At 48.3% G+C, this 27,058-nt stretch overlaps 1 protein-coding gene across 2 annotated transcripts in view; it reads right to left on the minus strand.

The window, feature by feature from the left end:
• The window catches only part of gbe1b (glucan (1,4-alpha-), branching enzyme 1b), a 641,317-nt gene that overhangs the window by 272,594 nt on the left and 341,665 nt on the right, over positions 1-27,058 (minus strand). For both annotated transcript variants that reach the window (XM_070893260.1, XM_070893261.1), the window contains exons 7-8: positions 26,325-26,534; positions 2,455-2,570 (exon numbers count right to left, since the gene is read on the minus strand). In XM_070893260.1, coding sequence (XP_070749361.1) covers positions 2,455-2,570; positions 26,325-26,534 — 326 coding nt within the window. The remainder of the gene's footprint in view (positions 1-2,454; positions 2,571-26,324; positions 26,535-27,058) is intronic.

Raw genomic sequence — 27,058 nt, forward strand, 5'->3', positions numbered from 1 at the left:
AAAGGGGAGCTGCAACGTGACCAGGGCGTCATGGTACATCAGTCATTGAAGGTTGGCATGCAGGTACAGCAGGCGGTGAAGAAGGCAAATGGCATGTTGGCCTTCATAGCAAGGGGATTTGAGTATAGGAGCAGCGAGATCTTACTGCAGTTGTACAGGGCCGTGGTGAGGCCACACCTGGAATATAATGTTCAGTTTTGGTCTCCTAATCTGAGGAAGGACGTTCTTGCTATTGAGGGAGTGCAGCGGAGATTCACCAGACTGATTCCCAGGATGGTAAGACTAACTAACATATGATGAGAGACCAGATCGACTGGGCCTGTATTCACTGGAGTTTAGAAGAATGAGAGGGGATCTCATAGAAACATATAAAATTCTGACCAGATTGGACAGGTTAGATGCAAGAAGAATGTTTCCAATGTTGGGGAAGCCCAGAACCAGGGGTCACAGTCTAAGGATAAGGGGTAAGCCATTTAGGACCGAAATGAGGAGAAACTTCTTCACTCAGAGAGTTGTGAACCTGTGGAGTTTTCTACCGCGGAGAGTTGTTGATGCCAGTTCGTTCGATATATTCAAGAGGGAATTAGGTATGGCCCTGATGGCTAAAGGGATCAGGGGGTACGGAGAGAAAGCAGGAAAGGGGTACTGAGGTGAATGATCAGCCATGATCAAATTGAATGGTGGTGGAGGCTCGAAGGGCCGCAGGGCCTACACCTGCAGCTATTTTCTATGCCCACGATACCAGGAATAGATAAATGAAAAAATAACCACCCCAATACAAAGGTCTGCTTCTGCAAATTAAGCAGTTTCAAAAAAAAAACTTGTATTTCTCCAGCACTTCTCACAACCTCAGGATATCTCAAAACTCGTCATGGCCAATGAAATACTCTTGAAGTACTGACGAAGGGTCATCGACCTGAAACGTTAACTCTGTTTCTCTCTCCACAGAAGCTGCCTGACCTGCTGAGTATTCCAGCATTTTCTGCTTTTATTTCAGATTCCAGCATCCGCAGTATTTTGCTTTTGTTTTTAAGTACTCTTGAAGTATGGTCACTCTTGTAATATAGGAAACGTGGCAGCAAGGTCCCACACACAGCAATGGGATAATGACCAGATAATCTGTTTCAGTGATGTTGGTTGAGGGATGAATTTTGGCCCATGAGAGTGGGGAGATCGCCCCTGCTCTTCTTTGAAATAGTGCCAGGGATCTTTTACATCCACCTGAGGGGGCAGACAGGGCCTCGGTTTAATGTTGCATCGGAAAGACGGCACCTCCAACAGTGCGGCTCTCCTTCAGTACTGCCCCTCTGACATTGCGGCGCTCCCCTTCAGTACTGCCCCTCCGACAGCGCGGCGCTCCCTCAGTACTGCCCCTCCGACAGCGCGGTGCTCCCTCAGTACTGCCCCTCCGACAGCGCGGCGCTCCCTCAGTACTGCCCCTCCGACAGCGCGGCGCTCCCTCAGTACTGCCCCTCCGACAGCGCGGCGCTCCCTCAGTACTGCCCCTCCGACAGCGCGCCACTCCCTCAGTACTGCCCCTCCGACAGCGCAGCGGTCCCTCAGTACTGCCCCTCCGACAGCGCGGTGCTCCCTCAGTACTGCCCCTCCGACAGTGCAGCGCTCCCTCAGTACAGCCCCTCCGACAGTGCAGCACTCCCTCAGTACTGCTCCCCGACAGTGCGGCGCTCCCTCAGTACTGCCCCTCCGACAGTGCAGCGCTCCCTCAGTACTGTCCCTCCGACAGTGCGGCATTCTCTCAGTACAGCCCCTCCGACAGTGCGGCACTCCCTCAGTACTGCCCCTCCGACAGTGCTGCGCTCCTCAGTACTGCCCCTCCGACAGTGCAGCGCTCCCTCAGTACAGCCCCTCCGACAGTGCGGCACTCCCTCAGTCCTGCCCCTCCGACAGTGCAGCGCTCCCTCAGTACTGCCCCTCCGACAGTGCAGCGCTCCCTCAGTACAGCCCCTCCGACAGTGCGGCACTCCCTCAGTCCTGCCCCTCCGACAGTGCAGCGCTCCCTCAGTCCTGCCCCTCCGACAGTGCAGCGCTCCCTCAGTCCTGCCCCTCCGACAGTGCAGCGCTCCCTCAGTCCTGCCCCTCCGATAGTGCAGCACTCCCTCAGTCCTGCCCCTCCGACAGTGCAGCGCTCCCTCAGTCCTGCCCCTCCGACAGTGCAGCGCTCCCTCAGTCCTGCCCCTCCGATAGTGCAGCACTCCCTCAGTCCTGCCCCTCCGACAGTGCAGCGCTCCCTCAGTCCTGCCCCTCCGACAGTGCAGCGCTCCCTCAGTCCTGCCCCTCCGATAGTGCAGCACTCCCTCAGAGGCGAGTGTGCTACCACTGAGCCACGGCTGACATCATAATCTGATAATATTGAACAGTTGGACATGGCAACTTAAAAAGAGGGCTATACTTTTTCATAAAGTTTTTGTAAGTTTTAAAATCGATGCTACCTACCAATGCCATGGTGGTGATATAACATGGACGTCACTCCATCAAATCGAAATCCGTCAAAATAATACTCCTCCACCCACCAGCGCAGATTGGACAGCAGAAATCGCAGCACTTCCCAGCTGAAAATAAAGCATGTTACACAAATTACAGGAGGAGAAACACAGCTCGGTTTATACAGCGGGTTATACTCGTGTCTCCAGACTCGAATATGCCAATGCTCACCTTCCACCCTCCGTAAATTTAAGCTCATCCAAAACTCTGCTGCCCATATCCTAACTCACACCTGAGTCCCATTCAGCCATCTCCCCCTGCACTTGCTGAGTTACATGGGCTCCCGGTCAGGCAACGCCTCGATTTTAAAATTCTCTTCGTAGTTTTCAAATTCCTCCATGGCCTCGCCCCTCCCTATCTCTGTAACCTCCTCCAGCCCCACCACCCTCCGCGATATCTGCACTCCTCCAATTCTGGCTCCTTGTACATCCCCAATTGTTATTCACGGACGTGCCTTATCTAGCTTTCCCTTAAATACATCGATACTGGATTTATCAGTGACTATCTTATATTTATGGCCCCTAGTTGTGGCCTCCCCAACGAGTAGAAACATCTTGGCTGCGTCTACCCAATTGAACCCTTCTATAATCGATCAGGTCACCCCTCAGCTTCTCTTTTCTAAAGAGAGTCCCAGCCTGTTCAGTCTTTTCTGATAGGTATAACCTCGCAGTTCTGGTATCATCCTTGTAAATCATTTTAGCACCTTCTCCAGTGCCTCTATATTCTTTTTGTAATTTGGAGACCAGAACTGTGTACAATACTCTAACTGTGCTCTAACCAAGGTTCTATGCAAGATTATCATAATGCCTCTGCTTTTCAATCCTATTCCTCTAGAAATGAACCCTAGTACTTTCTTTGCCTTTTTTAAGGCGGTAATTATTTCCTCCACTGTACCCCTATATATATATAAAAACATAATTGTGATTGATTTAATAACACATTAAAACAGCAGTTATGTCAGACTGCGGCTAAATCAACACTGCATTTGCAATCAGTAAAAGTTAAATATTTGCCAACAAAAACAATCTGGGTGCAATCGGAATTATTTTTTGCCACACTTTGAACCTTGTTACTCTGTGAAGTATTAAACGTTTCCGAGTTTAAATGTTGCAAAATAACCTGGGAGCTCAGTCATAGCGTTTCCATTCATCAACGGGATCTGACTTTGTACTAATCCCAGCTTTCGGTGATGGAACTCTCAGACGCATAACGAGCTGTGACTGTGATAGTCTCAAACCCAATGAATGGAGGATCCAGGTTCACTGAAGAAACCCGGCATACATGCAGGCACAAAGCAGCAATCTCACTCAACAACTCTTTACATTTCTCTGGCATCTTGAAGGACTTGCATTTCTAGCGCGCCTTTCATGACCTCAGGAAATCCCCAAGCCCTTTACAGCCAATGAAGTATTTTTTGAAGTATAGTCACTGTTGCAATGTAGGAAACGCCACAGCTAATTTGCGAACAGCATCATCTCACAAACAGCAAGGCGATAATGATCAAACAATCTGTTTCTCTTTCAAGTGATGTTGCCCAAGGGATAAATATTGGTCCGAACTTCCCCCACTCTTCTTTGAATAGTGCCATAAGATCTTTTACATCCTCCTGAGAGGGGAGTTAGTGCCACAGTTCAACGCTTCACTCGAAAGACGGATGAGCATACATAAATACCCCAAGGCGCTTTTTGCTCACCAGCACAAAACTTCTCACAAGAGGTCATAGAGCGCAGAAAAAAAAAAACAATTGAACTGGTGCCGTTAAGAGATGGTCTTCAGAAATTGCAGCTAAGGGAGGAAGCTTTGCTGAATTTGGCTCATGCTGCACCAGACTCATTCATGCTCGACAGGGGTCAGTGAGGTCAATAGCACCATCACTCAGGCTATCGGCTAACTGCAGGATGGACAGGCAGGAGCATTCTAACTAAAAACCCTGGAGAGGCCAGAGTCCGAGTATTCTGCAGTGAATGTCTCACCTCCTGACTCCCCAAAGCCTTTCCACCATCTCCAAGGCACAAGTCAGGAGTGTGATGGAATACTCGCCACTTACCTGGATGAGTTCAGCTCCAGCAACACTCAAGAAGCTCGACACCATCCAGGACAAAGCAGCCGCTTGATCGGCACCCCATCCCCCACCTTCAACACTCACTCCCTCCACCACCGACGCACCGTGGCTGCAGTGTGTACCCTCAACAAGATGCACTGCAGCAACTCACTAAGGCTTCTTCGATAGCAACATCCAAACCCATGATCGCTAGCACCGAGAAAGCAAGGGCAGTAGCCGCACGGGAACACCACCACCTCCAAGTTCCACACTGTCCATGACATAGAAATATATAGACATTCCTTCATCGTGGCTCGGTCAGAATCCTGGAACTCCCTCGCTAACAGCAATGTGGGAGCACCTTCACCACACGGACTGCAGCGGTTTAAGGTGGCAGCTCACCACCACCTTCTCGAGGGCAGGGATGGGCAATAAATGCTGGCATTGCCAGCGACGCTTTAGTGGGATGACTCCAAGGGACTGCCTATGATGGTGATAAGTGGGATGAACGAGACTCATTTTCGGCTTTGCAGCTCAGGGCTACGGAGACCAATTGTTGCCTTGGGACCACGCCAGCCAAGCGCAGCAAACAGCACAGTCTAGAAATGAAAGCGGAGACTCTCCTGGTCCATAGGGCTCGGTACTCAGCAGTGAACTTACCAACTGATATTTCAGATGTTAATAGGATGAATGAAACCTTAGAGACAGAAATAACCTGTTAATACAAAAACTCACCGTTTCTCTGTCTCACCGCCTCTACCATGTATATTTACACCGATTGGATAATTTAGGATAAGGTGCCCTACCTGATACCCTTGTCCTTGGTATTGGAGCCGAGTGGTTGTGGGACTGGACGAGTAACGTGGAGATTGAGTTTAAATCCCACCGTGGCAAGGTGTGAAACTGAATTCAATAAATCTCGTCATTGCTGGACTAATGCCAGGAAAATGACCAATAAAACTACAAGATTTTGAAAGAGGTGGCTATAGAGATAGTGGATGCATTGGTTGTCATCTTCCAAATTCCACTGATTCTGGAACGGTTTCTACAGATTGGAAGGTAGCAAATGTAACCCCACTATTTAAGAAAGGAGGGAAAGAGAAAACGGGGAACTATAGGCCAGTTAACCTGACATCAGTGGGAGTGAAAATGCTAGAATCTATTATTAAGGATGTGATAACAGGGCTCTTAGAAAATAATAATAGGATTTGGCAGAGTCAACATGGCTTTATGAAAAGGAAATCATTTTGACAAATCTGTTAACATAGAAACATACAAATTAGGTACAGGAGCAGGCCATTCGGCCCTTCAAACCTGCACCATTATTCAATAAGATCATGGCTGATCATTCAACCTCGGTACCTTTTCCTGCTTTCTCTCCATACCCCTTGAACCCTTTGGCCTTAAGGGCCATATCCAACTCCCTCTTGAATATATCTAACGAACTGGCCTCAACAGCTCTCTGCGGTAGAGAATTCCACAGGTTAACCATTCTCTGAGTGAAGAAGTTTCTCCTCCTCTCGGTCCTGAATGGCTTACTCCTTATCCTTAGACTGTGACCTCTGGTTCTGGAACTCCCCAGCAACGGGAACATTCTTCCTGCCTCTAACCTGTCCAAACCCGTCAGAATTTTATTTGTTTCTATGAGATCCCCTCTCATTCTTCTAAACTCCGGTGGATACAAGCCCAGTTGATCCAGTTTCTCCTCATATGTCAGTCCTGCCATCCCAGGAATCAATCTGGTGAACCTTCGCTGTACTCCCTCAATAGCAAGAACGTCCTTCCTCAGATTAGGGGACCAAAACTGAACACAATATTTCAGCTGTGGCCTCACCAAGGCCCTGTACAACTGCAGTAAGACCTCCCTGCTCCTATACTCAAATCCCCTAGCTATAAAGGCCAACATGCCATTTGCCTTCTTCACTGCCTGCTGTACTTGCATGCCAAACTTCAATGACTGATGTACCATGACATCCAGGTCTCGTTGCACCTCCCCTTTTCTTAATCTGTCACCATTCAGATAATATTCTGTCTTCCTGTTTTTGCCACCAAAGTGGATAACCTCACACTTATCCACATTATACTGCATCTGCCATGCATTTTCCCACTCACCTAACCTGTCCAAGTCACCCTGCACTCTCTTAACATCCTCCTCACAGCTCACATCGCCACTAAGCTTAGTGTCATCTGCAAACTTGGAGATATTACACTCAATTCCTTCATCTAAAACATTAATGTATATTGTAAATAGCTGGGGTCCCAGCACTGAATCCTGCGGTACTCCACTAGTCACTGCCTGCCATTCTGAAAAGGACCCGTTTATTCCGACTCTCTGCTTCCTGTCTGCCAACCAGTTCTCTATCCACGTCAATACATTACCCCCAAATACCATGTGCTTTAATTTTGCACACTAATCTCTTGTATGGGACCTTGTCAAAAGCTCTTTGAAAGTCCAAATGCACCACATCCATTAGTTCTCCCTTGTCCACTCGACTAGTTACATCCTCAAAAAATTCCAGAAGATTTGTCAAGCATTATTTCCCTTTCATAAATCCGTGCTGACTTGGACCGATCCTGTCACTGCTTTCCAAATGTGCTGCTATTTCATCTTTAATAACTGATTCCAACATTTTCCCCACTACTGATGTCAGGTCTATAATTCCCCGTTTTCTCTCTCCCTCCTTTTTTAAAAAGTGATGTTACATTAGGTACCCTCCAGTCTATAGGAACTGATCCAGAGTCAATAGAATGTTGGAAAATGATCACCAATGCGTCCACTATTTCTAGGGCCACTTCCTTAAGCACTCTGGGATGCAACCTATCAGGCCCTGGGGATTTATCGGCCTTCAATCCCATCAATTTTCCCAACACCATTTCCTGACTATTAAGGATTTCCTTCAGTTCCTTCTTTTCGCTAAACCCTCGAACCTCTCATATTTCCGGAAGGTTATTTGTGTCTTCCTTCGTGAAGACAGAACCCAAGTATTTGTTCAATTGGTCTGCCATTTCTTTGTTCCCCATTATAAATTCACCTGATTCTGTCTGCAAAGGACCTACGTTGGTTTTCACTAATCTTTTTCTCTTCACATATCTATAGAAGCTTTTGCAGTCAGTTTTTATGTTCCCTGCAAGCTTTCTCTCATACTTTATTTTCCCCCTCCTAATTAGAACCTTTGTCCTCCTCTGCTGATTTCTAAATTTCTCCCAGTCCTCAGATTTGCTGCTTTTTTTTGCCAATTTATATGCCTCTTCCTTGGATTTAACACTTTCCCTAATTTCCCTTGTTAGCCACGGTTGAGCCACCTTCCCCTTTTTATTTTTACTCCAGACAGGGATGTACAATTGTTGAAGTTCATCCATGTAATCTATAAATGTCTGCCATTGCCTATCCACTGTCAACCCTTTAAGTATCATTTGCCAGTCTATCCTAGCCAATTCACGTCTCATACCATCGAAGTTACCTTTCCTTAAGTTCAGGACCCTAGTCTCTGAATTAACACTGTCACTCTCCATCTTAATAAAGAATTCTGCCATATTATGGTCACTCTTCCCCAGGGGGCCTCGCACAACAAGATTGCTAATTAGTCCTCTCTCATTACACAACACCCAGTCTAGGATGGCCAGCTCTCTAGATGGTTCCTCGACATATTGGTCAAGAAAGCCATCCCGAATACACTCCAGGAAATCCTCCTCCACGCATTGCTACCAACTTGATTAACCCAATCTATATGTAGATTAAAGTCGCCCGTGATAACTTTATTGCACGCATCCCTAATTTCTTGTTTAATGCCATCCCCAACCTCACTACTGTTGTTTGGTGGTCTGTACACAACTCCCACTAGCGTTTTCTGCCCTTTGGTATTCCACAGCTCTACCCATACAGATTGCACATCATCGAAGCTAATGTCCTTTCTTACTATTGCGTTAATTTCCTCTTTAACCAGCAACGCTACCCCACCTCCTTTTCCTTTCTGTCTATCCTTCCTGAATGTTGAATACCCCTGGATGTTGAGTTCCCAGCCTTGGTCACCCTGGAGCCATATCTCCGTAATCCCAATTATATCATAATCGTTAATAGCTGCCTGCGCAGTTAAGTCATCCACCTTATTACGAATACTCCTAGAATTGAGGCACAGAGCCTTCAGGCGTGACTTTTTAAACACTCTTTTTCACTTTAGAATTTTGCTGTAATGTGGCCCTTTTTGATTTTTGCCTTGGGTTTCTCTGCCTTCCACTTTTGCTTTTCTCCTTTCTATCTTTTGCTTCTGCCCCCATTTTATTTCCCATCCCCCTGCCATATTTGTTTAACCCCTCCCCAACAGCACTAGCTCAAGAGTTTTTTGAGGTTGTAACGAGTAGAATAGATAAGGGGAGGGACTAGTGGATGTGGTGCATTTGGATTTTAAGAAGGCATTTGATAAGGTGCCACACAAGAGGGTATTGAACAAAAACATGGGATTGGAGGTAATATATTAGCATAGATTGAGGATTTGTTAACTGACAGAAAACATAGAGTAGGAATAAACAGGTCATTTTTAGGTTGGCAGGCTGTAACTAGTGGGGTGTAGCAAGGATCGGTGCTTAGGCCCCAGCTATTCACAATCTATATCTTCATAGGCAGTCCCTCGAATGGAGGATGACTTGCTTCCATGCCAAAATGTTTACCGGTGTTTCAATGAAGGACCTAATATTACAGGTCCCGAACTACATATTGAAGGGTGGAAGATGCCAAAAATCTATATCCATTATTTGGATGAAGGGACCGAATGTAATATATTCAAGTTTGCTGATGATACAAAGCTAGGTGGGAATGTAAATTGTGAGGACGATGCAAAGAGGCTTCAAGGGGATATAGGCAGGCTAAGTGAGTGGGTAAGAACATGGCAAATGGAATTTAATGTGGAGAAATGTGAAGTTATCCACTTCGGTAGGAAAAATAGAAAAACGGTGAGAAATTGAGAAATGTTGCTGTTCAGAGGGACCTGGGTGTCCTTGTACACAAATTACTGAAAGTTAACCTGCAGGTACAGCAAGCAGTTAAGAAATGGTATGTTGGCCTTTATTACAAGAAGATTTGAGTATAAGACGTCTTAATTATATAGGGCCCTGGTGAGACCGCACCTGGAGTATTGTGTACAGTTTTGGTCTCCTAACCTGAGGAAGAATATACTTGCCATTGAGGGAGTGTAATGAAGGTTTACCAGACTGATTCCTGGGATGGGGGGGGTTGCCCTATGAGGAGAGATTGACTAGACAAGGCCTATATTCTCTCGAGTTTAGACGAATGAGAGGTGATCTCTTTGGAAGATACAAAATTCTTACAGGGCTTGACAGGGTAGATGCAGGGAAGATGTTTTCCCCTGGCTGGGGAGTCTAGAACCAGGGGTCACAGTCTCAGAATAAGGGGTCAGCCATTTCGGACTGAGATGAGGAGAAACTTCTTCACTCGGAGGGTGGTGAATCTTCGGAAATCTCTACTCCAGAGAGCTGTGGAGGCTCAGTCGTTGAGTACATTCAAGAAAGAGATCGATAGATTTTTGGATATTAAGGGAATCAAGGGATATGGGAGAAAGTGGAGTTGAGGTCAAAGATCAGCCATGATCGCATTAAATAGCTGAGCAGGCTCGAGGGGCCTACTCCTGCTCCTAATTCTTATGTTCTTATGTTAGTAAACAACCAACTGGTTCACTAATGTCCTTCAGAGACACCCCTACCTATTCTTGGTGATGCCCAAATGAAATGGTTGCCTCAATGTCCTCAGGACGAGAACAGATGAGAAATAAATAGGGCCTTCCAGTGTCACCCATATGCTGACAAAAAAGAAAGAGTAAGTGAACATCTGGCTGGCCAGTAATGATCTCCACGTGGCTGTAAAATGCAATAAAATATTCACAGCACATTGCTACTGTTTAAAGTGTCACAACTTCAACATGTTCACCCATCATCTTGCTGACGTACATTGGATCTCGGTCCGACAACGCCTCGATAATATAATCCTTCTTTTCTAATCCCTCTACGGCCTCCCTACCTCATGATACCTTCTCCAGCCCGACAACCTAGGTTGATTGGGAAGATGAGGGGTTTGACTTATGAGGAAAGGTTGAGGAGGTTGGGCCTCTACTCATTGGAATTTAGAAGAATGCGAGATGATCTGACCGAAATGTATAAGATTATGAGGGGGCTTGACAAGGTGGATGCAGAGAGGATGTTTCCACTGATGGAGGAGACAAGAACTAGGGTGCATGATCTTAGAATAAGGGGCCGCCCATTTAAAACAGAGATATGAGGAAGAATTTCTTCTGAGGGTTGTAAATCTGTGGAATTCGCTGCCCCAGAGAGCTGTGGAAACTGGGTTATTGAATAAATTTAAGACAGAAATAGACAGTTTCTTAACCAATAAGGGGATAAGGGGTTATGGGGAGCGGGCAGGGAAGTGGACCTGAGTCCATGATCGGATTCAGCCATGATCGAATTAAATGGCGGAGCAGGTTCGAGGGGCCATATGGCCGACTCCTGCTCCTATTTCTGATGTTCTTATGTAACCCTCCGAGATCTCTGTGCTCATCTAACTCTGACCTCTAGCACATCCCCGATTTTCATCGTTCCACCAACAGCGGCCGTGCCTTCAGCTGCCAAGGCCTTAAGCTCTGGAATTCTGTCCCTAAACACTCTCCGCCTCGCTACCTCTCTCTCCTCCATTATCCTCGAACCAAAACTCGGCTGCCCGTGTCCTAACTCGCACCAAGTCCCGCACACCCATCACCCCTGTGCTCGCTGGCCTACATTGGCTCCCGGTTAAGCAACGCCTCGATTTCAAAATTCTCATCCTTATTTTCAAATACCTTCATGGCCTCGCCCCTCCCCATCTCTGTAATCTCCTCCAGCCCCACAAAATGACCCCGCCCCGCGATATCGGCACTCCTCTAATTCTGCCCTCTTAAGCATCCCTGATTATAATTGCTAAACTATTGGTGGCCGTGCCTTCTGTTGCCTTGGCCCCAAGCTCTGGAATTCCCTTCCTAAACCTCTCCACCTCTCTTTCCTCCTTCAAGACGCTCCTTAAAATCTACCTCTTACCTGTCCTAAATTCTCCTTATGTGAGGTATTACATTTTTGTAGGAAAAATAGGGAGGTCACTTATTACTTGGAGGGTGCGGGTCTAGGTGGGGTAGAGGAACAAAGGGATCTCGGAATACAAATACACCAATCACTAAAAGTTGTGACACAGGTTAGCAAGGCCATAAAAAAGCAAACCAAGCACTAGGGTTTATTCCTAGAAGTATTGATTTGAAAAGCAGGGAAGTTATGCTAAACCTGTATCGAACCTCGGATAGATCACAAGACTACTACATACAGTTCTGGTTGCCATATTATAAAAAGGATATAGAGGCACTGGAGAGGATGCAGAAAAGATTTACAAGGTTGATACCAGAAATGCGAGGGTATACATATCAGGAAAGGATGAACAGGTTGGGTCTCTTTTCTCTAGAAAAAAGGCAGCTGAGGGGTGATCTAATAGAGGTCTTTAAAATTATGAAATGTTTCGATAGAGTGGATATAGAGAGAATGTTTCCACTTGTGGGGAAAAGCATAACTAGAGGCCATCAATATAAAGTAGTCACCAAGAAATCAATTTCACGGGGTTGGGGGTAACATATTAGCATGGATTGAGGATTGACTAACTAACAGAAAACAGAGTCGGGATAAATGGCTCATTCTCGCGTTGGCAAACAGTAACTAGTGGGATGCTGGGGCCTCAACTATTTACAATCTATATTAATGACTTGGATGAAGGGACCGAGTGTAATGTAGCCAAGTTTGCTGATGATACAAAGATGGGTGGGAAAGCAAATTGTGAGGAGATCCTCATATTTAAGGAAGGATATACTTGCATTGGAGGCAGTTCAGAGAAGATTCACTAAGTTGATTCTGGAGATGAGGGGGTTATGAAGATAGATTGAGTAGGTTGAACCTATACATATTGGAGTTCAGAAGAATGGGAGGTGATCTTATTGAAACATATAAGATTATGAGGGGGCTCGACAAGGTGGATGCAGAGAGGAAATTTCCATTCATAGGAGAAACTAAAACTAGGGGACATAATTTCAGAATAAGAGGCTGCCCATTTAAAACAGAGATAAGGAGGAATTTCTTCTCTCTGAGGGTTGTAAATCTGTGAAATTCTCTGCCCTAGAGAGCTGTGGAAGCTGGGACATTGAATATATTTAAGGCAGAGATAGACAGATTTTTGGGCTATGGGGAGCGGACAGGGAAGTGGAGCTGAGTCTATGATTGGATCAGCCAAGATCTTATTGAATAGTGGAGCAGGCTCGAGGGGCCAAATGGCCTACTCTTGCTCCTATTTCTTATGTTCTTAAATATGGAATTCTGAAGAAACTTCTTTGCCCAGAGAGTGGTGAGAATGTGGACCTCGCTACCACAGGGAGTGGTTGAAGCGAATGGTATCGATGCGTTTAAGGGCAGATTAGACAAGCATATGAGGGAGAAGGGAATAGAGGGTTACGCTGATAGATTTAGATGAGGAAAGATGGGAGGAGGCTCGAGTGGAGCATAAACGCCGGCATGGACTGGTTGGGCCGAATGGGACTGTTTCTGTGCAGTATATCCTACGTAATCCTATGGGGCTCGGTGTCTTTTCGGTCTCACTCCTGTGAAGCGCCTTGGGACGTTTCACTACGATAAAGGCGCTACATAAATACATGTTTTTGTTGTTAAGACGCTGCTTAAAGCCTCCCTCTTTGTCCAAGCTTTTGGTCATCTGTCCTAATATCATCTTATGTGGCTTAGTGTCAAATTTTGTTTGATAATCGTTCTTGTGAAGTGGTTTGGGACGTTTTAGTACATTAAAGGAAATGCAAGTTGGTGTTGTACACTTGTCATTATATTACCAGACTGCCTAAATGGAACACCTCTCATCCTTTACAGTGTAGATTAGAAGGCACTTTTTCCTGCAAGGGAGTCGTTATCTGGAACAGATTGCTGGCAAAAGCAATTTGTGCTGTATTGATTAAATTCTTTCAACAGAAAAGGAGCTGGATAATTATCTGCTACGGAATGGGATTAAAGTTTATATAGATACATATACAGAAAGAACTACTGCACCTTTCACAACATCATGACGTCTCAAAGTGCCAAATTAAGTACTTCTTAAAGTGTAGCCACTTTAGTAGGGAACTAGGCAGTGAATCAGCGCACAGCAAGCTCCCACAAACAGCATTGAGGTAACGATCAGATAATCTGTTTCCGTGATGCTAATGCTGATCTTAGCCTAGACACCCTGCTCCTCTTCAAATAGTGCCACGGGATCTTTTACGTCCACCTGAGAGTGCAGACAGGATCTCGGTTTAACGTCCAATCCAAAAGACGGCACCTCTGACGGTGCAGCACTCCCTCAGTACTGCCCCTCCGACAGTGCGGCGCTCCCTCAGTACTGCCCCTCCGACAGTGCGGCGCTCCCTCAGTACTGCCCCTCCGACAGTGCGGCGCTCCCTCAGTACTGCCCCTCCGACAGTGCGGCGCTCCCTCAGTACTGCCCCTCCGACAGTGCGGCGCTCCCTCAGCACTGCCCCTCCGACAGTGCGGCGCTCCCTCAGCACTGCCCCTCCGACAGTGCGGCGCTCCCTCAGCACTGCCCCTCCGACAGTGCAGCGCTCCCTCTGTACTGCCCCTCCGACAGTGCGGCGCTCCCTCAGCACTGCCCCTCCGACAGTGCGGCGCTCCCTCAGTACTGCCCCTCCGACAGTGCGGCGCTCCCTCAGTACTGCCCCTCCGACAGTGCGGCACTCCCTCAGTACTGCCCCTCCGACAGTGCGGCACTCCCTCAGTACTGCCCCTCCAACAGTGCAGCACTCCCTCAGTACTGACCCTCTGACAGTGCAGCACTCCCTCAGTACTGACCCTCCGACAGTGCGGTGCTCCCTCAGTACTGACCCTCTGACAGTGCAGCACTCCCTCAGTAATACCCCTCTGACAGTGCAGTGCTCCCTCAGTACTGCACTGGGAGTGTCAGCCTGGATTTTAGTGCTCAAGTCTCTGGAGTGGGACTGGAACCCAACACCTTGTGACTGAGAGGCGAGAGTGCGAGAGTGACATTTTAAGGAATTAGATGGTCAAATAATGTGAGGAGCATCTGGGGGATGAGGGCAATACTCAAGTGAAAGGCACAAGAAGTAAAAAAGGAACTTTACAGCTTCTGGCCTTAACAACAAGTAGAACATCGCCAGAGCGCTTCCCATTTTCTCTTGGACAGCAGGTTCAGGTAGCGTGGGATGGGTGCATCAGAGTCTCTAGGGCTGGGGGCGGTTGTGGGCTCATGCTTGGTGTAAAAATATCAGTATGTTTTTACACTCTATTTATTTCTAACAAGGACAAAGCAGTAATGTTGCCAGAATTGGTTTATATCGGGATCCCGAAAAGCCCGTCTTTTCCCCTCACTGATGCCGATAACACACATGGGCTTCTGAAACAGGATTTTCATGACAGCAACGGGTAGTGTAAGGGCAGGTGATTATAGCAATAGAGAAGGCAATATGCTGCTGTGACAACATGTATCAAAAGTTTTTTCAACAAAAGAACGGCTGGGGAAAAGCAATGATAGGAGGTAAGATTCCGCTGTGAAAAGGCCAGGGTGCCAATGTTCCTGTTGAGCTGCACGACTGTGCGGTGGTCTGGAGGTCCCGCCCAGGCCGCTCACCGGCTTTTACATTGAATAAACCACGCAAGCACGGAAATCTGACTGGGCCGCTCAGCCAGCTAAAGGGACAGCACACTTAAAATAAAAATTAGAGGGAATATTGATGGCACCTCTCATCTCCGTTTGGCAATCGATTTGAGCAACTGGGTGCTCAGAAACGGATGGCGTTGCACCCAACAGGAATGAAGCCATAAATAAAAATGGTATAAAGAGATGCCATGTTTTTACTTAGTTGTAAGGAAAGAAAGAGACCATTGCTTTCTTCCGGACCCAGTGGTGTGAACTGGCTTGGTGAAGCCACCTTCATGGGTCCTCATTAATATCCACGAGCCGGAGTTTTGGACGCGGGACTAATGCGCGTTTGCTCTGTATGGTTGTTTAGTGCACAGTAAATCCTCTTCAGTTCACGAACGTGGCCTTTCGATGGTGGTGCATTTACCCAGCATTCGCCACAACGGAGAATATGCCGAACCCAGACTACAGGGGCCCTGTGATTGAAAGGCTGCATTAGAGGGAGCAGCGTGCAGTGGCTCAGCGTGGTCCCGGCCTGCAAGATCATCAGCAGGCCGGAGCCATCAGAGGGGGCAGCGTGCGGCGCCATACCACTGCAGGAGGGCGACGGCTGTGAAGCCAGGTCGCTGATTGCAGTGCGGGCAGGCACAGCAGGAGGGGCCAAGGAGCAGCAAGAGTTTGTAGAAGGAAGTTCCCGGGGCCCAGGAGAGGCGAGGGCCCAGGGGCAGCACGAGCCAGCCCACACTGCGATATGTGCGCGCACTCGGTCCGTGCAGTCGTCTTGGGTAACCCTTGCCACTGGACCAAGACCTAGCTCTGTCAAGCCCGTGTGGTGGCTGGTGTGCAAAGACCACCACGTTAAAAAAAATCCACGCACAGGCATCTTCCACCCTTCAGGATGTTATTCAAGACCTGGAATATTAGGTCCTTCATTGAAATACCCGTGAACTCATTCCTTTTTGGCGTGGAAGCAAGTCATCCTCGCTTCGAGGGGCTGCCTATGATATGATGTTTAGTGCATTTAAGATTAATGTTTTGTCAATAATAAATTGAATTGAATTATCAAACATATTAGTGTCTCTAACTTAATCAATCAGTTTAATGGGTATAAAGAACTGTCCAACATGTGGAGTGGGGACCCCCCCATCAGTACACGGGCAGCTAGGTGGTCAACATCCCGGGGTCTCTTCACGGCAAACGAGCCAAAGGTGGGCAGAGGAAACATTAAAAGCCTCCCTGATAAAATGCAACATCCCCACTAACACCTGGGAGTCCCTGGCCAAAGACCGCCCTAAGTGGAGGAAGTGCATCCGGGAGGACGCTGAGCACCTCGAGTCTCGTCGCCGAGAGCATGCAGAAGGAGCGTGCGGCAAACCAGTCCAACCCACCCTTTCCCTCAACCACTGTCTGTCCCACCTGTGACAGGGACTGTGGCTCTCATATTGGACTGTTCAGCCATCTAAGGACTCACTTTAAGAGTGGAAGCAAGTCTTCCTCGATTCCGAGGGACTGTCTATGATGATGATGATGGTCTTCCTGCCTTAATCCACCGAACACCATCTTCTCTGCTTTGCTAGATTTCCCATACTTCTTGGCACCTCTGCTGTAACCATTGACACATCTCGTATACAACTTTTATTTCTCTAATTTCTTTCATTATTGCCTCCTTTTGTCTTGAGTCATTCTCACTTCTTGTCATTTAATCATTTCCTGTTCTCCACTTTCTGGCACATTTATATAATGATAGAGCCTGAATAATGGGAGAGAATTTTTTTTTTGATTTGAACACAATAGGCTATCTTCCTATTGTAAAAATGTCAGGGATAATCCTCTACTCCTTGTACGGTAATCCTCTGCAGTTGCACACAGGCTGCAGGTTGGAGAGGGAGCCCTGGAATAAATGGCAGTGTTCTCAATCAGCCTTTACATCTGCATGCATTGTATTGGGTTTGTGACAGAGCCTCAGAGAGAGCACCGGATTGCTGTCGATTACTGTTTAAAGAAAAATTCAAATCAATAACAATCTCTTAATCTTCAGTAACTCCATTTAAAACCCATTGAATTTTTATAAGATTTTCCAAACAGGGCCAGAAATGAAAGGAATTAGGAAACATGTGCTTTGTTACACTGATTTGATTCAATTCATTGAGTTAAAAGGCAGAGAGATAAGCCATTTCCTGGGCAACTGCATATTGCTCACAGCAGATCTTCAGCCCACAGCTAGATGGCACTGCCTGGTAACTCACCGACCAGGCAGGCCAGAGATCTATTGTCTGTGCGGAGTCAGCTGATGTCGCCAACTGGCCTCCTCATCCCTGTGATATTGAGTTGAAAAACAGGCCATTCCTGATCATTGACACCTGCTAGAAGATGCAAGGACGCAATGTAAAAAAGAACTAACTTGCATTTATATAGCGCCTTTCACGTCCGCAAAGCGCTTTACAGCCACCAAGTACTTTTTTGATTACCATCTTCATAGTTGATTACCATCTTCTATTTACAATAGGTGGTCGGTGATTGCAGCGTGGGCAGATACAGCAGGAGCGGCGAGGTCGGGGCGAAGGAGTGGCGAGAGATTGTAGAGCGATGTGATTGGGGCCCAGGAGAGGTGCGAGTTCGGGGCCCAGGGGCAGCACGGACCACCACACACTGCGATATGTGCGCGCACTCGGTCCATGCAGCAGAGCTGGTCTCCAGTGGTCTTGGTTAACCCTTGCCACTGGACCAAGACCTGGCTCTGTCAAGCCCGTGTGGTGGCTGATGTGCAACAGCCACCCCACGTTAAAAAAATCCACACACAGGCATCTTCCACCCTTCGGGATCTGGAATTTTAGGTCCTTCATTGAAACACCTGTGAACTTCTTAACGTGGAAGCAAGTCATCCTCGATTCGAGGGACTGCCGATGATGGCGTTTTGAAGCGTACTCAGTGTTGCAATGTAGGAAACGCGGCAGCCATTTCGCACACAGCAAGCTCCCACAAACAACAATTAAAAAAGATAATCTGTTCACGGTGATGTTGGTTGTGGGTTAAATACTGGCCAGGACTCCGGGAGAACTCTCTTGCTCTTTGTCATCTTTTACATCCACCCGAGAGGACAGACGGGGCCTCGGTTTAACATCTCATCCGAAAGACGCCACCTCGGACAGCACAGCATTCCCATAGCACTACACGGGGTAGGGTGGGGACAGCCTGGATTGTGTGCACAAATCTCTGCAGTGCAGGTGGGACCCACAAGCTCTGACTCGGAGGTGAGAGAGAGAGAGAGTCACCCCACTGAGCCACAGCTGAGATCAAGGCTGGCGCTGTGCGAGCTGTGATCAGCTAACTCTCGGAGACTGGAGATTGGAATCGGAGAGTCTCTGTGTTACCGTTGCGCCGGTGCCTTTGCTCATCAGACTATCGGGGGTGGGGGGGTGGGAGTTTCCGGGATACCATGGCAGACGCTACTCCTTGCTGGAGGATGACCAGGGGCTCTGCACTCTGTGTGTGGTGTTGCGCTCAGTACCTACACCAATTTGCAGTGTCAGTTGAAAAAGCAAGTAGCCACGTGTTTGCAGCTAGATATGGGTTTCATTATCTCAGGATAGCCACAAACACTGCACTTTTCCAATCTCTGGTGACTTTTAAAAGGGTTCCTTTTTCATAATTTAGCAGCACCTGTCAGTTTTGAGGAAAAAAGTAGGCCAATTAGCTCCCGACGCCGATACCTTTTCAATGTTTGGCACCGGTAAGCAAAAAAAAAGATGCAGGTTTTCACAGCAGTCAGAGAAACGCTTTCTTGGATTCACCAGATTTCAAAGTCACAAAACATTTAATAGATTCATCAAAAACAGCAGGGGAAAAACAATCAATAACCTGTGCACATTGGAAACATAGAAACATAGAAACATAGAAAATAGGTGCAGGAGTAGGCCATTCGGCCCTTCGAGCCTGCACCACCATTCAATAAGATCATGGCTGATCATTCACCTCAGTACCCCTTTCCTGCTTTCTCTCCGTACCCCTTGATCCCTTTAGCCGTAAGGGACATATCTAACTCCCTCTTAAATATATCCAATGAACTGGCATCAACAACTCTCTGCAGTAGGGAATTCCACAGATTAACAACTCTGAGTGAAGAAGTTCCTCCTCATCTCAGTCCTAAATGGCCTACCCCTTATCCTTAGACTGTCCCCTGGTTCTGGGCTTCCCCAACATCGGGAACATTCTTCCTGCATCTAACCTGTCCAGTCCCGTCAGAATCTTATATGTTTCTGTGAGATCCCCTCTCATTCTTCTAAACTCCATTAAACATGACCCTGTTCTGACCGAGTATTCGAAGGAAGTGTTTGTTGGCATTGCTGCCCTTTCCTGCCCCACGCCACCTTGAAGGTGATGCTTTACGTTCGGGCTTGGCTCCATACATTCAGGAGATTCGGGCATTCCTCACTGACTGGGCCGGACCAAGGGCCTCGGCAGGCTCCCCAACTATGGTGTGGGGGAGGGGACAGAGAGCGCTAAGATCGTCACAGGAAATACACAAACCAACAACTTGTATTTATATAGCGCCTTTAACGCAGTAAAATATCCCAAGGCGCTTCACAGGAGCAATCATCAAAAAAAGTTTGACCCCAAGCCGCATAAGGTGATATTAGGACAGGTGACCAAAAGCTTGGTCAAAGAGGTAGGTTTTAAGGAGTGTCTTGAAGAAGGAGAGAGAGGCGCGGAGAGGTTTAGGGAGGTTATGCCAGAGCTTAGGGCCCAGGTAGCTGAGGCATGGCCACCAATGGTCGGGTGATGGAAATCAGGGAAACCGAGGCCAGAATTGGAGGAGCACAGAGATCTCGGAGGGTTGTGGGGCTGGAGGAAGTGACGGAGGGAGCGAATGGCCATGGAGGGATTTGAACACAAGGCTGAGCACTTCGAATTTGAGGCATTGCAGGACCGGGAGCCAATGTAGGCTTGCGAGCACAGGGGGTGATGGGCGATTGGGACTTGGTATGAGTTAGAGTACACACACACACTTCCCAGAACACTGAACAAGGCTCAGTGCTGGGACACCAGCTATTTACAATATAATCAATGATTTAGATGCAGGAATTGAATGTAATATCTCCAAGTTTGCAGATGACACTAAGCTGGGTGGCAGTGTGAGCTGTGAGGAGGATGCCAAGAGGCTGCAGGGTGACTTGGACAGGTTAGGTGAGTGGGCAAATACATGGCAGATGTGGTATAATGGAGATAAGTGTGAGGTTATTCACTTTGGTGGTAAAAACAGGAAGGCAGATTATTATCTGAATGGTGACAGATTAGTAAAAGGGGAGGTGCAACGAGACCTGAGTGTCATGGTACATCAGTTATTGAAAGTTGGCATGCAGGTACAGCAGGCGGTTAAGAAAGCAAATGGCATGTTGGCCTTCATAGCGAGAGGATTTGAGCATAGGAGCAGGGAGGTCTTACTGCAGTTGTACAGGGCCTTGGTGAGGCCCCATCTGGAGTATTGTGTTCAGTTTTGGTCTCCTAATCTGAGGAAAGATATTCTTGCTATTGAGGGAGTGCAGCGAAGGTTCACCAGACTGACATATGAAGAAAGACTGGATCGACAAGGCTTATGTTCACTGGAATTTAGAAGGATGAGAGGGAATCTCATAGAAACATCTAAAATTCTGACGGGACAGGACAGGTTAGATGCAGGAAGAATGTTCCCGATGTTGGGGAAGTCCAGAACCAGGGGTCACAGTCTAAGGATAAGGGGTAAGCCATTTAGGACTGAGATGAGGAGAAACTTCTTCACTCAGAAAATTGTGAACCTGTGGAATCCTCTACCACAGTAAGTTGTTGAGCCAGTTTGTTAGATATATTCAAGAGGGAGTTAGATGTGGCCCTTACAGCTAAAGGGATCAAGGGGTATGGAGAGAAAGCAGGAAAGGTGTACTGAGGTGAATGATCAGCCATGATCTTTATTGAATGGTGGTGCAGGCTCGAAGGGCCGAATGGCCTACTCCTGCACCTATTTTCTATGTTTCTATAATCAGGAGCGGGTGCTCTGGCTGTAGCTGCCAGCACTCTCCTGGGCAGAGGTCAATGGATTCGGCAGGTAGCGAGGACTGAAGGTGGGGCCCTCCTGTAACAGGAATGTGCACAGCGCGTTTGTGAACAAGTTGCCACCATGTGGTGGCCATCCAATGCTCTCGAGCCTCCTCTCAAATTTCTCCAGCCGCCTTGCAGCGAAGGCTCGAGCTCTGAGCTTATTTCGGGAGTCCCCTCAGTGCTTGGCTTTCTCTTCCACTCTGTTCGCTGCATCCTGTAATCCCATCAACTTTTCTGCTGACGATTCCGACAAACGGCTCCAGCTCCTTCCGCAGCGCACCACCTCACAGTGCGTGAAACCTGAACTCCTCTTGCAGGGCAATGACCGAATCAGCTTTTCAAAGAACCAATTCTTTCTCGCCTCACATCCAACCAACAGCTCCCACCTCTGAGCCACAAGCTCCCCAACCTTTGTTGCCACCCAGGGCCATTCCTGGCCTCGCAGTTGCCTCCGATACTGGAGAGCCCCTCCGACTGCTCCAGCTGGTTCATGCCGAGGGCAACGTAGCCACACAAGAGAGGAGGAAAGAAAGGAAGACTTGCATTTCTATAGCACCTTTCACATCCACCGGATGTCTCAAAGAGCTTTACAGCCAATGCAGTACTGTGGTCACTGTTGTAATGTGGGAAACGCGGCAGCCAATTTGCGCACAGCAAGCTCCCGCAAACAGCAATGTGATAATGACCAGATAATCTGTTTTTTTGTTTTGTTGATTGAGGGATAAATATTGACCCCGGGACACCAGGGATAACTCCCCTGCTCTTCTTTGAAATAGTGGCCAAGGGATCTTTTACATCCACCCGAGAGGATAAAGTCTCATCCGAAAGACGACACCTGCAACAGTGCAGCACTCCCTCAGCACTGCACTGGGAGTGTCAGCCTAGATTTTATGCTCAAGTCCCTGGAGTGGGACTTGAACCCACGATCTTCTGACTCAGAGGCGAGAGAGAGAGTGCTGCCCACTGAGCCACTGACACACAAACCAGATGTATAGGGGTGGGGGGGGGGGAGGGTTGAAGCCAGAGCTCCTACTCTTGAACACAATGTGACAACTCTGTTGGGCGATGTATTTGCCCATTACGCCACTCGGACCCCAACGCAATCTGAAGCTGCAGTCACATGACTGAGTGCCTGAGAAGGCTGGCAGTGGGGCAGGATCGGGGGATAGAAGTTCAGGGAGGTGGAAAGTTTTACATTTTATTTTCCCAATGGTTTCCTCGTGGGCCAGGGGAAGTGGGGAATACTCCTCGTGCCCCACAAGGAAAGGTTGGGCCTCCTCACCACCGGGCTACCCCGCTTGCCCTCCCCATACTGTAACCCGACCTCCCTCCTCCTCCGGTCTCTCCCGACCTGACACCATCCCCTCGGGTTCCCTGGCGCCGACCTTCCTGCTGCCCGAAATCCCATCCCCTCTGGCCAATCACGCTGGGACTCCAGCCGTACTTGGGCAGGAAGCCTCACTTCAAACGTCGAACTGAGGCCCAGGTGGTTCAAATGGCCCTGGCCCCATACGAGCACAGTCAAGAAATCCTGACCCTCGCCCCGCCCCAAGCCGCTTTCGCTCCCAGAGTGAGAATCAGGCTGAAGCCTGCAGAGGTGATGCTGTGGGCTGCACAACCCGCTTGGGAACAGGGCGCTCAATTGTTGTCACCATATCTCCAAGTTTGCAGATGAAAATAAGCTGGGAGGCAGTGTGAGCAGTGAGGAGGATGCTAAGAGGCTGCAGGGTGACCTGGACAGGTTAGGTGAGCGGGCAAACGCATGGCAGATGCAGGATCATGTAGATAAATGTGAGGTTATCCACTTTGGTGGCAAAAACAGGAAGGCAGATTATCTGAATGGTGACAGATTAGGAAAAGGGGAGGTGCAACGAGACCTGGGCCATCAGTCATGGTACATCAGTCATTGAAAGTTGGCATGCAGGTACAGCAGGCGGTGAAAGCGGCAAATGGCATGTTGGCCTTCATAGAGAGAGAGGATTTGAGCATAGGAGCAGGGAGGTCTTGCTGCAGTTATACAGGGTCTTGGTGATGCCATACCTTGAATATTGTGTTCAGTTTTGGTCTCCTGATCTGAGGAAGGACATGCTTGCTATTGAGGGAGTGCAGCGAAGGTTCACCAGACTGATTCCCGGGATGGCAGGACTGACATATGAGAAGAGACTGGATCGACTAGGCTTCTATTCACTGGAGTTTAGAAGGATGAGAGGGGATCGCATAGAAACATATAAAATTCTGACGGGACTGGACAGGTCCGATGCAGGAAGAATGTTCCCGATGTTGGGGAAGTCCAGAACCAGGGGTCACAGTCTAAGGATAAGGGGTAAGCCATTTAGGACCGAGATGAGGAGAAACTTCTTCACTCAGAGTGGTGAACCTGTGGAATTCTCTACCACTGAAAGTCTTGGTCTAGTGGCAAGGATTACCCAAGACAACTGGAGACCAGCTCTGCTGCACGGACCTAGTGCGCCCACATATCGCAGTGTGGGCTGGGCCCGTGCTGCCCCTGGGCCCCGATCACATCCCTCCACAGTCTCTCGCCGCAGCGAAACACAGCACACAGTCTTGGAGGCCCTCTCTCTGGAACCGGAGTTAGAGAGTCTCACAGACAGCGCAGCACCACAGCCACTTTGCAGAAGGCATTTTGAGAGCTTTCATTTTTAGTTTCACTGGTAATAATTGTGTTTGGAGAGCTCGGATTGTAAAGTATTAATGACCGCGCCAGCTTCTGTGTCGGCCAAGACAGGCGGCACTGCGCCAGTAACCAGCGTGTGGAATCTCGCGTCTCGACGACATGTGAGGAGGACACTTGTGTGCGCGCCGATGGGCCGTGTGCATTTACAGAGCTCACGGCAACGCACGGAAGCACAACGGCCTCCATCATAACCCTGCATTTCTTTCCATAGTCTAGAGAGAAGATGGCTATGGTTCTGTTACACAAAACATTGAATGGTAGGAACTGAAGGAGAAGGGGCTGCTCCTCAATTCCTGGCTCCACTTCTGTCCCATTTGCCCTGATCTTTGGCCGCCTGGTATAGAGGGCGTGCGGGAAGGTCAGAGGAGCTCTTCATGAGATTGGCCAAGGGGGCCATGTACAAGTGCGGGTTGGATGTGTGCCGTTTGGTGGGGGAGGTTCCTCCGGCTGCCTCTCTACCGCGGTTCTGGAGACGGAGCACATGGTGTCTGCCGCTGCGCTTGAGGCGTTCCGCGATCGGGGGCCATGCAGGGACTGGAGGACGTACTGGGCACTGGGAATAACATTGAACTTTAGAAGTTTCTTTTGTTTTATGGTTATGTTGTTCCCCTTTAAAAGATTTGGTGCTTTGGTTTGGTTTTTGTATGATGACATTGGGCCAACCCAGCTGTCTCCTTATTGGTTATTTTAGAAAAGGTCGACCAGGAAAATAGAACAATGAGACTTTTTCTTCTTTTTCTCACTCTCGCTTTCTCCCTTTCACACCCCACACACAAGAATTAGGAGCAGGAGTCGGCCATATGGCCCATCAAGCCTGCTCTGCCACTCAACAGGATCTTCAACCTCAACTCCAGCACGGGTTCGACGGGTCAAATGGCCATCTTCCATACAGTAACCATTCTATGATTCTATGAACTCCACTTCTTGCCCAAACTCCATATCCCTCAATTCCGCTCGAGTCCAAAAATATATCAATCTCATCCTTGATTATGCTCCACGACTCAGCATCCACAGCCCTCTGGGGTTAATAATTCCAAAGATTCACAACCATCAATGAAGAACTTTCTCATCTCAGTCCTAAATGATTCCTTACCCAGAGACTACACCCCCTGGGTCTAGAGTCCCCAGCCAGAGGAAACAGCCTCTCAGCAACTGACCTGTCAAGCCCTGTAACACTTTTATACTTTTCAATGAGATCACCTCTTATTCGTCTAAAGTCCAGAGAATAGAGGCCCATTCTACTCAATTATAGTCTCAATTTATCTCTAACACTTTCCCATTTTCCATAACGTTCAGGCTGCGGAGGAAACAGGTCATTTGACCGGGGCGGGGGGAGAGGGGAGCGGGAGGGCAGCGGGGGGAGAGGGGAGCGGGAGGGGAGAGGGGAGCGGGAGGGGGGTGCGGGAGGGCGGGGGGAAGAGGGGAGAGGGGAGAGGGGAGAGGGGAGAGGGGAGAGGGGAGAGGGGAGAGGGGAGAGGGGAGAAGGGAGAGGGGAGAGGGGAGCGGGACGACGGAAAGGAGCAGAATGACAGGAATGGGAGAGGTGTGGGAAAGGAGTGGGATGGCAGGAAAGGTTTGGAGCAGTCAGAAGACGGGCAGGAGGAGGTCTGCAGTGAGCGAGGGGCAACACAGCACCTCGAGTGTCAGAGAGAACACTGGACACAGGAGTCTGGGGAACAGCTGTACTGGCAGACAGGGGGGGGGGGTGGGGATCCTGTGTGGCTCAACACCCTCAGATCCTGGCAGGCTCCCGTACTCAGCACCCCCCCCCCCCCCACCACTATTCCCCTCCCGACACCCACTATTCCCCTCCCGACCCCCACTATTCCCCTCCCGACCCCCACCATTCGCCCCCTACCCCCACTACTCGCCCCCCACCACCACTCCCACTAATCCCCCCCCATCCCCACTACTTCCCCCCCCCAGGTTCCATCTTGCGATTCAATGTGACTGGCTTCGGATCAACAAAGACAGCTTATCAAGGTCGAGTCAAAAAAAAAAAGAATCAAAAAATGAAATTATAATTCAAACAAAGTGATTCTGATTTCACTGCCTTCTGGCAAAACTTTCAAAAATATCCATCTGAAAGAGCCCTTCGAGAATTAATTAGAGAGAGTTACAAAAAAATCTGTTCTGCTTTAACAGCAGGATGCTGTCTGAAAGAAAATTTTCGCAGACCTTAGCCAGCTTGGGATATTTATTATATAAATCGAGCGAAGTGTGGGGAAATGGAAGAACAAAAAAGGCCAACACTAATGGGCCGAGAAAGATGTTTTCAAAGCACTTACTTTGAATAGTTAAAAAGCCTGCTGTCCCATTGGCTGTGAGTGCCGCGGGTCCCAGAGTGGAAGAAGCACGAATCAGTCCCATCAAACAGGTTGAGTCCGTCCTCTGTGTTCTTGGACGCGTGGCTGTGCACGACATCGAGTAGCACCACCAGTCCCATCGAGTGGGCTGTGTCGATCAGCTCCTTCAGCTCATCGGGGGTCCCGTAGCGACTGCACACACAAACACACCACACGTGTTACTTTGCTCTCATCGTACATTTGTTGTTTTTGCTTTTCAAAGTGGCTGATCTTTAATGCTTTGAGTCTTTACATTAATTTCCTCACAAGCAGGGCTGTCATTTCTTATTTTTCTTGTTATTGAGCAAAATCAACAGAGAATTATCGTTATTTTTTTTTTTTTAAATTGCACGCAGGGCTGAAAACAGAGAGATATAAGTGCTCACATTATCCTCACCCACAAAAAAATTACATTTTCCCCAGTATCTTACCGACAAACAAACTATCTGTGCCTCCCCCTGCCGTGCAAAGAAAGAAAACACTTGCATTTATATAGCGCCTTTCACAACCACCGGACGTCTCAAAGCGCTTTACAGCCAATGAAGTACTTTTGAAGTGCAGTCATTGTTGTAATGTGGGAAACGCGGCAGCCAATTTGCGCACAGCAAGCTCCCACAAACAGCAATGTGATAATGGCCAGATAATCTGTTTTGTTATGTTGATTGTGGGATGAATAT

Source organism: Pristiophorus japonicus, chromosome 11 (genome assembly GCF_044704955.1).
Source record: "Pristiophorus japonicus isolate sPriJap1 chromosome 11, sPriJap1.hap1, whole genome shotgun sequence".
Lineage (NCBI taxonomy): Eukaryota > Metazoa > Chordata > Chondrichthyes > Pristiophoridae > Pristiophorus > Pristiophorus japonicus.